The following is a 13,706-nucleotide window of genomic DNA, read 5'->3' as shown; positions in this document are numbered from 1 at the left end:
TGTTCCAGGTTTAATTTGAAGAGAATAAAGACTTGCAAGCTGAGGTGACCATGCCCCAACAGTACCAAGGTTCTTTCTCTTGCTCAGAACACTGTGAAGTTCTCCATATAACCCTTGGCAGGAAGTAAAGTTTTAGGAAGTAAGCCCAGACTTTAAAGTTCTTTCATGAGTCCTTTTTTTCTTTTGGCTTTGCCCAATGGACAGGCTTACAAGTCACACTTCTTCACCTGCCATGTTTCTGGATAATAAAATGTTCACCAAGGTGCTATTCTCTCCCCTCTCTCCACATTACCATCCTGTATATGCTCTTCAAAAAGGGGTCTCTAAAAGTGGCCTTCAAGTGCTGTTTTCACATTCATCTGGACCCCCAACCATTTCTAAGTGGTGGAGACCACTGATAATCCTAAAATATTTTAAACACATTACCCACCACAGGAACACCTATGACACCATTTTTTCCCCTAGTTGCCTGGTAATCTACCTTTTGTCTTAGTTCCTTCCACTGAATTCTGTCCCTGAATTTCACCTGTTCTTCTAAATGCCTGTGTGGAATTTCTTGATAGTAAGCAAGCTTTCTTCAACCCCAAACTAGAAGAAAAGGCCTAGGTTAGGAAGGATTGTCAAAGGATGTTGCCTTATGCCTCATGATGACTGTACCATGCTATGTTCCTAAAAGGAAGGCACTCTAAAAATAGGGGACTTGATTTTAAAAGTTTTGCTGCTTTTGATGTAACTTTCCATCTAAGGTACCTTTTGTTTTGTTTTTGTTTTTGTTTTTGTTTTTGAAGACAGGGTTTCTATGTGGTTTAGAGGTGTCCTAGAACTAGCTCTTGTAGACCAGGCTGGTCTTGAACTCACAGAGATCTACCTGCCTCTGCCTCCCGAGTGCTGGGATTAAAGGCATGCACCACTACCACTTGGCAGTAATGGGTAATTCTTAATTGATGATTATACATGTTACATGCATATATGAAAAACTGTAGGGAAAATCCATCAGATATATGTTGGGACATGTGACCCATGAGGATTCAGTCTTTTTTTGTTTTAAAGCAGGTTTTTTTTTTCTAAAGATTTTATTTATTATGTATATAACATTCTGCTTCCATGTACATCTGCACACCAGAAGAGGGCACCAGATCTCATAACAGATGGTTGTGAGCCACCATGTGGTTGCTGGGAATTGAACTCAGGACCTCTGGAAGAGCAGCCACTGCTCTTAACCTCTGAGCCATCTCTCCAGCCAAGGAATCAGTCTTAATAACAATGCCTTCACTTTCATCCTTGATCACCCTTCTTTTCAGTGTATCTATTTCATGCTGTGGATTGAATGCTTTCTGCTTTTCTCAGAGGGTTCCTTTACCATACACTGAGCCTTGGGCATTCAGTTTTGCATACTGTGGGCCTTTCTTACATATTCACTTAAACAGAATATCTGGCATATCTTAAGGAAACAAAGGTGGCTAGAGGGGTGCAAGGGATGTAACCCAGCAGAGTACTTGCTTAATGTGTACATCATCTCTGGGTTCTATGCCCAGCATGCCATAAGTTGGTATGATGTCACATGACTTGGAGGCAGAAGGATCAAAAGGTCAAGATTATAGGTAGCTACAAGGAGTTAAGGCCAACCTAGGCTACCTGAGACTTTTTCTTTGAAAGGTTTGGGAAGGTGATTGGACGGAGAAAGAGATGCTGAAAAACACACAATGAAAATGCCCCAGGTTAACTCACTACTCATAAAGCAAATATAATCTGTGTACTTTGTTTGTTGGTCATGTCTTCTTACCTTCTAAAATCAGTCAAATCTTCTAGTGCCACATCTTTACTGTTAATTTTACCTACCGGGGCTATGTTTTCTCATTTAAAATCCTCTCCATGTTAAATCCTAAGGCTACCCTGCTTTCTCTTCTCTGGCCTATGTGCATTGTAATCTATCACAGTGTCTCCTTAAGAAGCACCAGGTCAGGGAGTCTGAGGTCATTTTGTATTAGGAACACACCTTGGATTGTAGTGCCAAACAACTCTGTGTCCAACCTCTATCAACTCAGCACCCACAGGATTAGTACCTAATCTCCTTTTGCTTCCTTGTGTACTAAGTGACAAAATACTTCTTTCATCTTGATACGATTGCCCTTCCTAGGAACATATTTGAAGAACACCTAAGCGTGCAGGCAGGTTTCATTCTTTTTCATCTGTAGTTCATCTTCGGTGGAGAGGCAACATGGCAAAAACAATTGATATCATATGTGCTAAATCTGGTCATTAGATTTGTCAGCGTTTAATGAAATGGATAATAGCAGCCTAGACCTGATGGAAATGTAATTTTCCAATGATCTAGACACAGAAAATTCTAAGTTGGTTTGTGGCTAAATTATGTGCACAGAGCTACAGACTCTTGTGTTTTTACCATGTGGTACTTGATGATGAACCACAAGGACACCTCAAAAGTACAATAGGACTGCAGACACTGTAGCCTTTATGTCTGTTCTCTATGGAATTGCAAGGACAAAGGTTCATGGCCATTGACTGAGCTACTTTATGTCTCCATGGAAGTTCCATACAACACTTGTTTTTATCTGTCCCTGGCAGAGAATAGTTGTACCTGGAGATTTAGCTACAGATATGGAATAGTTAATAACCAACTAGTAATGCCTGCCATCAATACATTTTCTTTCCCCTAGTTTATTTTTTAATATATAACTCTTCCTCTGTCTTTCCTTTTAACATTGTATATAGGGTATCAAATTGATTTCACCTCTTTTAGCATTACACTGTTTTGGGGGTAGTGGCCTGGACTTCATTGGTGCTGAAAGTCTAGGCTCTCATGTAGGCCCTGACTAACTAGCAATGTCTGCCATTTCTGGGAAAGACAATAAGGGGGTAATTTTATAGTTCAGATTCTGGTCCAAAATCATCTTTTTTAGAGACAAGGCACATAAAACATGGTAAATTTTGTGCACACACACACACAAAAAGTAATGTCTCTTTAATAGCATTTCCATGTTCCTGTTTTTAAACAAGGATTCTAGCCCAGGAAAAAGAACCAATGTTTATGAATGTCAAAAAGACACTTTCTTTGGGGAGCATCTACTTTTCTTCCTCTCAAGTTTCCTTTTGTGTCCTATCTGCATCAGGCATCCTGCCATCCTGCTCTTTTCTCTCTGTGCCACCTGTCAGCAGCCACTTGCCTTTGATTTCACCAGGAGTGGGGTTGAGGTGCTCCATCAGCAATTCCTTGCTTTTGTTTGGCAGTATATTATCATTTTAGATAAGGGTTATGGAGGTTGACAGTATATTGTCATTTTAGATCAAGGACCATGGAAGTTGACAGTGTATTATCATTTAGGACCAAGAACTGAGGGGTGAAGGTGAATGTTCCCAGAAAACAAGATGCTTCCTTCCTTCCTTCCTTCCTTCCTTTATTCCTTCCTTCCTTCCTTTTTTTTTTTTTTTTTGTATCACACTTGAAACAGAAGTTCCAAATTGATGTTGTATGTTGGGGAGAAAGGTCCTGGTTTTGGTTTTTGCCAGCCCTGTTCACAGATCATTCTCACCCAGTTATGCCCATCTGAGCTGGGAAAGTCTGAGCCTTACCTTTCTACCACCTGTCTACCTACAAAGGTTGTTTTGCCAAAGGCCACATCTCAGTTCTGCTATAAAAAACAAAAACAAAACAAAACCCACTAATTGGCTAGAATCTCTACTTTATTTGGGCTTACGGAGTATCTTTAGAGGGGCATTTTATGTTTTAGTATCCAGTTTTCTTGCTTGCTGTTCTTAGTGGCCTAGGGCATGGGTTGCCAAATAGAAAACAGTGGTTCTTGAAGTTTTACTGTCCCCACCACAGAGGTTTGACATTGGCTGAAGACAGAATTTGGTTGTCACAACAAGGAAGGGGTGGTAGTAGAGACAGCCCACTACAACTGTCTCCACCAAGACTGAGAAACCTGGGTACAGCCCATCCATCCAGCAATTAATGCAGTGCATGCGGAATATCAATTTGAGTTATAAAATCTTCTAAGTGAATCTGTTTTTTTTTTTTCCTTCTGCTAATAAACAGTGCAGCAAGTGCATGCAGTACAGCTGTGGGGTACAGCTGCAGCCATACATTAAGTCACAAAGGGTTATCATCTGGGTTGTTACCATCAGGTACAGATCCTGAAGTTTTGGCATGCCTTTTAATTTAGTACTGAGATGTTCTTTTCACCAAGATAATTTTAGCAGTCAGTCCTCAAAAGTAGTGAAGTAACAAGAGACAAGCAGGCAATCATAACCCCTTCAACTCCAAGTTCATCCCAGATCTGGAAGACTGGTGGGCAAGGGGATACTACAAGCTAAAGGGTGCTAGACAACAGGGTGTGTGTCACAGGCATGGAACACAGAATGTTCTTTTTAGCATCCAAGGTAGGTTCCAGGAGAGCAATTAATTACTAGTCAGATGCAACAATACATTTTTCAGTCTGCTGTGTTTGGAATCTCTCTGCGTATGATCTCCATCAATGATTCTCAACCCCCATTGCCCATTAGAGCCACCTGGGGAGTTGTTAAAACTCCAGCTCTTGAGAAAGCCCACCCCCTACAAATTCCCATCTAATTGTTCTGGGACAGGACCTGGGCATAAGTGTTTTCTAAAAGCTCCCTGGGAGACTCTGAAGTGCAGTCAAGGTTGAGAACCCCTACTCTAGGTATATTACATTATTTGCATGAGTAAGGGATCGGAGTTTTTCCTGTTGATTCATATTGAATTACTTGACTGATCCTGGAAACTTTGTACCCTCCAAGGTGAAGAGCAGACACCTCCTGGAGGTCAGTTCCTTGCAGGGGGCATTTGTGTCTGTGGCTCCCACTCTGGCCTTCAGTAGACATTTATTTCTTTGGAGTAGCTTGTGCTGTGGTACGGTTTTGATATACATATGTGGGGTTTTTTAAATAACTCAGCAAGAGAGTAACAATTCTAAGGGGGAAAGACTTCTTTTGAATTAAAGAGATTTAGTTTTATGAGCATGTGATACATCTTTTGCCACAGTGAAAAGAATTTTGAAGGCACAAAATAGAGCAAGCCTCACAGAAAATGGGGGAAATTTTTGCTTCCCCTGCCTTCTGTAGTTAATTTTTCTTCAAGAATTTTTTTCTAATCCTTATGGCTAATGAGGTCCACTTTCTGTTGTATTGTGTGTGTGTGTGTGTGTATGTGTGTGTGTGTGTGTGTGTGTGTGTGTCTGTCTGTCTGTCTGTCTGTCTGCCTATCTATCTTTGTGTGTCTGTGTGTATGGGTTGGTAGGTATGTCTTTGTGTGCATACACAGCGGTTTTGCTGGTGTCTGTGTGATCTCCATAGTGGGTATCATATCCATGAAGCATGAAGTGTTTCTGTGTTTACTCACAGCTGCATTCCTAGTGCTTGGCATGTAGTAGATATCTAACAGGTATTTATTGACCGATGCTTGTCCCCATGATCTCCCATCTGTAGCCCTGTAGATAATTTCTTTCCTTCTTCAACCTCTGTGTATTTTTGGTTCTATTCCTATGTCACAAGTTTGATAGCATCTGACCATAGTGATGAAAAGATGAGAAGGGAACACACTGGTGTTCCTTCCTAACTTTAGGTCCCTCGTCGGCTCCTTGATCATCTCTCCATAGCTCTGTATTAAGAACCATTTTCTTGCTTTAGTGATACAATAAGACTTGTCATGGCCTCATTCAGAAACTACCAAAGCTTTGCAGTTTAATATAATTTTAAAAATAATGTTAAAGTATGAGAAATGAGAAGTCATAGAAATCCTTCAGTTTCCATTTAGCAAATGATCTATAACTGAAATTTGAAGGGTTTTGTTTGTTTGTTTGTTTGTGGGGGTTGTTTAATGTTTTTATTGTTTTTTTTTTTGTTGGTGGTGTTATTCTTTGTTATTAAACCTAAAGCCTTATATATGCTGTGCTAAGCAAGTGCTTTATGACTGGGCAACATCCCTAACATGTGTACATACATACCTATACACACACACACACACACACACACACACACAGAGAGAGAGAGAGAGAGAGAGAGAGAGAGAGAGAGAGAGAGAGAGAGAGAGAGAGAGAGAGACAGAGAGAGAGAAAGAGAAAGAGAAAGAGAAAGAGAAAGAGAAGGTGGAGGTATCAAGTTGCCCAGTCTGACTTTGAACTCACTTTGTAAGCAGGTAGGTCTTAAACTTGAAATGTCCCTGCCTCTGCCTCTTAAGCAGCTGGAATTACAAACTGTCCCACGCCAGCCCAACTCTCTTGTCTGTTCTCTAGAATGACTGGTTTGTTCCAATCCTGCAAGCTGACTAGGATCAGCAGAAATCCTTTGAACTTCCTCCCTCCCAGATTTATGCCATGAGTTGATATCATCTTAACATTAAAATTTAAAAGGAATCCTCAAGCAAGAGCCCTTGATCATCTTAGCACTTATACTAGAAGAAAATTTGAAATTTAGATTAGCATGAATCTAGAATGGGAAGGAATGTTACTGTCTCAGTCCCCATCACACCACAGCTTTGTGCCATTCTTTTCTTCAGTCCACTCTGACCGTGTTTTTCCTGGTGGGGTGTGTATCATTCAGATGGAGCATCGACATCGGAAGAAAGACACCCCAATGCAGGCCAGTAGTCACCACCTCTTTGTCCAGATGAAGAGCCTCATGTGTTCCAACCTGGGAGAGGAGCTGGAGGTCATCTTTTCCCTCTTTGACAGTAAAGAGAATCGCCCAATCAGGTAATGGCATGTGGACACGGGACTTGAGTTTCTTGATGTAACCTTAGTGGATGTTTACATTTGACATGCTTTCAGATACATTTTTCATCTACCAGCCTCAGTTCATCTATTGAACTTTGGAGTTTCTGATTTACTTACCCTCTAGACATTTCCATTAAGGTTGGACAGTTTTGAGAATTCCTGGAAAATCAAAAAAAAAATCTATAGAATCCTAAGTGGGCTTAAATGAAAGATGGCTTAATACCAAGCCTGTTTTTGTTTTGTTACTTTGTGTTGATAATGCCAAGAAGACAAAATTTCTCTATAGTATAATGTTTACTTATCGAAGTCCACACATTTTATCTTTCAGTTTGTCAGTAAATAATAACATTCATCTCCTGTTTCTAGATCGATGATATCAAGGAAGAACTTCACGCTTATAGGCACTGGCTCCCATGGAAGTATCAGAGCTGGGAAACAGGACAGAGTTTGTGCTGTTTCCTCATTCTCAGTTCTCTGACTCTTCCCTGTTGTGGGTCTATGGCAAGCTTTTCATTATAAGTTTTGGTTTTTCTGTAGTGTGAGGAGTCAAATTCCAGGCCTTGTGCTTGCTAAGCGAGTCACTATCCTTGTGTGATGTCCCTAGGCCACACTGTCATGCTTAGTAAAAGACTTAGAGTAGATGTTATGTTTTGTGTACCCAGCCAAATGTTTGAACTCTTCCTTCCTGAGACTTTATGAGGACTATATTTATTTTGAAATGAAGCATAAAGCACTTTTTAAATTAAAAATTCACAATAAAATTATGAATTAGGATGGAATTACTTGAGTCACACATAATGATCCATTTGTACAATGTTTTTAAAGTACTTATTAAAATAAATACCAAGAATCTTTAGCAATTCTAAGCCACATATATTGATTCACAAACACAAAGTAACCTAGGAGTATTTCCCTCCTTTTCCAGGAGATATGTGTGAAGTTTATTTTTAATACCATTGTAACCATAAACATGATGGATAACCTATGAATTAGTTTTTATGTACTGGTAACTGTGACTTTTATTTCTTGTTAGTAGACTGTAAGGTGGTGTCCCAGTGAAGTAACGCTAGAATTTATGAAGTGTGGGAGTCACAATGAGCATACACTTTTCAAGGGAACCTGAAACAAAGTTGGAGGAAATGAATCCATGTCCTAGACATTTCTCCTCACAAATGACATCTCAAAGAGAAGAAAAAGGATCAAAATTGGCCCACTGTAGCCCTGCACTGAAGTATGAATGAGTATTAGAGAAAACACCTGTTTTCCTTTTTTTTTATTTCTCTCTTTTTGAGACAGGGTCTCACTATGTAGCCTTGGCTATCCTTGAACTCACAATCTAGAGCAGACTGCCACCAAAACTCACAAAGATCTGCCTCAATCTGCTTCCTAAGTGCTGTGATTAAAGGCCTATGTCACCACCCTACGTTCAACACCTGCTTTCATAGTGAAATGTTTGTGCTTTACCCATAGTTTTCTACCATCCTGAAAACTTTGGATGTGTAATATACTCTCATTTATATTTTTAACAAGCAGTATAGACTGTGAAGGGAGATGTCTTCTGCTTGCCTCTACTAAGCTAAAGTCCTGAGAAATAAATTCCCATTTTTTGCACAAATGTTGCAGTTGAATTCACATAACATTTCACTATTGTTTATATTACAATTAATAGAATGTTAACTGATATAAAATTCTCAGTATCATTAACAATGAACATAATCAGCATAATGCCATTATATTGTTATCATATTTATCATAATATAAAGACTACTTAATAATTTATAATAATGATATCATTGAGATAATACCGATTTCATATTAGCGTGTTTCTGAGTTTGTCTTGTTAAAAACATTTTAAAATTTTCTATAAGCTCCCAGGAAGAATCAAGCATGAACGTCTCCCTTCCTGCTTCCTGACTGGGCCACACGTGTCTCACATCTCTCAAACTCTCAAACACTAGGAATTTAAACAATGTTAGTTTTGGTTTGTCTACATTTCTAAGGTTTACACAGGCAGCATAGTGATCATTTTCTCTCGGGAAGTGTTAGGGATGTGGTTCAAATGGCCAGCAATGCAGAATCATATGCCCCCTCCTGAAGAGGAACGGCATGCAGACATCTTACAACTGTGAGCTCTTGCCTTGGTTCTTTCCTTGGTCTTGGAAATCATGCCAGGTCTTGACTCCTTCAGTCTACTGTTGCAATGTCTCAGAAAAAAGAACTACAAATGTAAACTATGCTTTTAGGGCATTGTAAGAATACTAGTTTTTGTTTCTTTTGCTGTGATAAACATTAGCATGACCAAAAGCAACTTGGGTAGAAAGGGTTCTTTTTTTTTCTTTTCTTTTCTTTTTCTTTTTTTTTTTTTTTTGGCTTAGAGATTAAAGCCCATCATCAAAGAAAGCCAAAGCAGGGGTTCAAACAGAAACCTGGTGGCAGGAACTGAAGCAGAGGCCAGTTGCTTACTGGCTTACTTTCCCTGTCTTGATCAGCTACTTTTTCAAATGGCCCAGGCCAGCTGCCTAGGGATACACAGTGTATACCAGGATGGGCCCTCCTAGCAATTAAGCAATTAAGCAAATGCCTTGGAGACTTGGGCACAGGTCAGTCTGATAGAGACAATTCCTCAGCTGAGCTTTCTCAGGTGTCGCTAGTTTGTGTCAAGTTGACAAAAACAATCAGTACAATGAGTTTCTTTTCACATGGCATTTTAATGTCACCATTGATAAGAATACCAGTACTAAAACTAGCACAAGGTTCCAGATATAATCCATGCTACAGAAATTAGTTTCTGAAGTCCAATCCTTTCAGAGAATTCTTTCAAAACATGTTTCCGTTTTTTATTCATGGAGGAATGCTATGGCACATGTAGAGGTTGGAAAACACTTAAGTGTATGTTCTCATTCCGTTCCCTGCTTGCACCATGAGAGTCCCTGGAAGAGAATCAGATTTTTGAGCTTAGCAATGAGTTTCCTGCTGAGCCCTCAGCCGGCCCAAATAATTTACTATTGTATATGTTTCTGCATCATATATGGGAGTTTTGCACATGTCTTGACACACATGTGCAATTCAGAGGACAGCTTTATGGATTAGCTCTCTCCTCCTGTAGTAGTACCTGTTTGTTGGGACCACCAGCCTGCAAATAACGAAATGGAAATTTTTTAATTATGAAAGCTTAGCCTTTAGCTTAGGCTGGTCCTCAACCAGCTCTTATAACTTAAATGAACCCATTTATAGAAATCTATGTTCTGCCACGTGGCATTACCTATGCCTGCACTGTCCATCCTGCTTCCTCCAAGTCTGGTGCCTACTCCTTCTTTCTTCTCAAAGTTCTCCTCTCTCTCTCTCTCTCTCTCTCTCTCTCTCTCTCTCTCTCTCTCTCTCTCTCTCTCTCTCTGCCCAGAAGTCCTGCCTATACCTCCTGCCTAGCTATTAGCTGTTTTGCTTTTTATCCCTCCAATCACAGCAATACATCGTCACACAGTCTACAAATATCCCATAACATCCTTCCGCCTTTATGTTCCTTCCAGGGGTCACCCCAGGGTCACCAGATTTGTGCATGAAGTTATTTTACCTCTGAACAACCTCACCAGTTCTTCTCTGAGTACCTTAATAAAAGTGAAGTAGTGTCAGCTGTTAATCCCTGTCAGGGACCAAAAGCTCAGATTCTGCCCTCACAGATGTCCAGTACAAAGGGGCCCAACATGTGATATCACCTTCTAGTTCATTCAGCAAAATCATGATGCGTGTAACATCTCCTGAGTACCAGCAAGAGTAGATGTTTTCAAGTTTCCCCAAATCATTTGAATGGAGCTTTGTTTATGAAACCTGGTTTTTGGCCTTTACACAGTTATTGAATCTTCCTGAAGATTAGGCCTCTGGTCATGTTATGAACCCTCCTTCCTGTAAACCCCAGTGAGGATGCAGGCATGTTCTGACCGAATCAGGTTAGCATGTGCCTATGTTACAACTCATCATTCCAGTTTACTTGGATAGCACACCAGTCCACTGAACCTAGTGATCACTGAAAATTACATTTAAGGCCAATACAACCTTCTTATAACTTCTTTCTATGAATGATAACTATTTGTTTAAGGTTTGCCACTTTGTTTTATATAAGCAAAATATTTTTAGAGAGCATTTATCTGGCTGAAAGTTTGATTTCCTCATTCCAGAAGGTGTGGCTAGAGAAGGCAAGGATGGAGTCTGCTCTCTGCATCTTTGGTATCTTATTTTGTTATATTCATGTGGTAAACACCTATATAATGCTTTTCATATGTCAAACACTATTCTAAGTTCATTTCAAAATATTTCCTGACTAAGCTCTTAACTACCCTATAAGGAATATACTACTAATATTCCCTTGTTTTAGATGATGCAGCCTACAGTCCTTGCCTAAAATCAAGTGAAGTTGGTACTTTAACAGAGTACACTGTATGGGAATCAGTGTTTTTCATCTCCATTCCATCATATCTGTAATATTTGTAATGTGCTATGTTCTTCACCATTTGAGTTGTGCTTACCACTGAGTGCTAAGGAGTCTGTGTAGGGCTCATTCTTTTAAGACCTCGAATGGCAGAAGCTAGAGCTTGTGAGGACTGAACAGGAAGGATTCATTAACAGCAAAGAGACCACACAGAGAAGGGAAATCACTGTTGTCTCTCCGCCCCTTGTGAGAGAAGGAAATCAGGAAACAGACTTGAGTTTGCAGCTGGGAGATTAGACCTGAGAAAGGAAGAGTGGGGAGTGTGGACGTGAACTATCTGAGCCTTAGGACAGACCATGGGAATTGTAGTTGTGTACAGAGAGGGAACTGGCAGTATATGCCATAGGGTCTCCTTTAGCTGGCACTTAAGAACCAGTCAGCTTTTGCATCATGTGGAATACAAAGAGTCATAGTGTGTAAGGAAAAATCTTTCCTCCAAGCTGCCCGAGCCACCCCCCACCACATGGGTGCCCAAAATAACACACAGGGACTTATATTGATTACAATGATGCTGGCCAATGACTTAGATTTCTTACTTGCTAGCTCAGTCTTAATTATTAACCATAATTACTAATCTATATATTTTATAAAGACTCATCTGATTGAGGATGCTGGCAGCATGCATCTACTCTTGTCAGGCTCACATGGCAGCTCCAGAGAAGAGAGGGGGAGGAAGAGAAAGAGAGAGCGATTTCCTGCTTGTCCCTGCCTATATTCTGAGTCTGCCTGCTATGTCATTTCCTGCCTGGATCACAAGACTTCTTTTTACTACATTTCCCATAATCCTTCTCGACTCCTAGTCCCACCCCTCTTGCTTTCCTATTGGCCAACATTACCTTATTTATCAACCAATAAGACAAACATACACACACAAGGTCTTCCCCCATCATCAGTGTGGTGATTTACACAGGCTGTGCAACTCTACATTAATGCTTCCCTTCCCTTCATACATGCTGCTTCAACTGCATCAGTCTATAATAATCCTGGCTGGTAAACTTGACATAGTTCAGTGGTTGACTAGAAACTTTCATTATTTTCTTTACTGCTGTATTCTAAGCCTTCATTAATTAACATTGGAATTTTGTCCTGGGGCCAACTCATTCCTTTATTTTGGTCACATCAGAGAATGTATTTAACAAGGCCTTAGTACTGCCAGTTGGTCCCTAGCTACTGAAGGCTGCTCATACATACCAGCTGCTGGCATGGGCTATTAGCTGAGAATTTAGCAGCATGTGTTTAAGTCTTGTAACTGCATAGATGAAGTTTACTTTCTGCTGATTCCTTTTTCACATACTTTCCTGAAACTAGATTTTTTTTCTACTATCATGCAGTTAAACACATTTTCCTTGAAAGGTTTCATTTCCATAGAAACTTTCTTTTGCCTACAATTATGCTTTATTTGGTCCAATTCTGTCATTTAAGGGAGAGGAAGCACTGAATACAATTGGTAAAGCACAGGCTTTTAAAAAATACCAATTCATACTGAACCATAAAATGGCTGTGCATTTCTGTCTGTCTGGGAGACACACATCACCAGTGTCTTGTACACCCTTTCATTGTGGCTAAGTGGCCTGCCTGCCGCGGGTTAGATAGTCTGGGTGGGGATCCTGGTTTTCCTTCATCAGCCTGAGCATGTCATTTCACATCTCTTGCAGCTGTTAACTAGTGGGACTTCGTGAGGATAATAGTGCTTTCCTAAAGGAATTTCTTGAATGTTAAATTTATAGTTTGTTGCTTAGTACCCAGTAGTCCATCAGTGGGCCCTGGTAATGATGAGGAGAATTTTTAAACCCAAAGAGGAGGTATACATTATCCTAGCTAGAATTGTGTGTTGGCTGCCCTTGCATTTTGGGGGAAATCATACATGCCTAGAAATTGGTGATGTTTTGCTTGTGATATTGCAGCTACCTGGAGTTTCGAGAGAACCCATATTACCTTAGCTAGGAATGCTCAAGCAAGGGGGACCCGAAGCCTGAGGTGGGGTTGTATCCTGAAACACCACAGTGAGGATGGGAATAAGAAAAATTGGAATACTCTGTCTAGGTGGGGAGTGTCTAAGAAATTGCTTTCATAGCTTCCAATAATTCATTTCAGAGGTTGACGTAATGTAAGAGCTTATCTGACTTAGGCTAGGAGAAAATGATACTGTTTTTGTTTGTGTGTGGTAGTATGTAATAAGGTTAATAGAGCCTTTAAGGATTGAATTCCCGTGCCCTATATTAGTATGTCTTGTTTGATGCAGCATTGGAAGCTTACCATGGTCTAATCACACAAAAAGTTCAACATCTGCATTTTCACATAAGTTAGGAACATTTAGTGTTTGACTTTGATAGATTGTAGCCCTAGGTCTGTTTTCCTAATTTCATGATACAAAGTTTCCAAAGCAAAGACACAGTGTAGGAGAAAGTGCCCAATCAGACTAGCAAGGGGCAGGGTACAGCGAACAAAAATAGGTAGAGAAGGCATTTGGA

At 40.1% G+C, this 13,706-nt stretch overlaps 1 protein-coding gene across 7 annotated transcripts in view; it reads left to right on the top strand.

Moving 5' to 3' along the window:
• The window catches only part of Dock4 (dedicator of cytokinesis 4), a 392,331-nt gene that overhangs the window by 189,513 nt on the left and 189,112 nt on the right, over nt 1–13,706 (top strand). For all 7 annotated transcript variants that reach the window (XM_027419722.2, XM_027419723.2, XM_027419721.2 and 4 more), the window contains one exon: nt 6,580–6,731. In XM_027419722.2, coding sequence (XP_027275523.1) covers nt 6,580–6,731 — 152 coding nt within the window. The remainder of the gene's footprint in view (nt 1–6,579; nt 6,732–13,706) is intronic.

The sequence above is a fragment of the Cricetulus griseus genome, chromosome 5 (assembly GCF_003668045.3).
Source record: "Cricetulus griseus strain 17A/GY chromosome 5, alternate assembly CriGri-PICRH-1.0, whole genome shotgun sequence".
NCBI lineage: Eukaryota > Metazoa > Chordata > Mammalia > Rodentia > Cricetidae > Cricetulus > Cricetulus griseus.
Note: the sequence above shows the minus strand (reverse complement) of the source record. Positions and strands in the feature narration are given on the sequence as shown.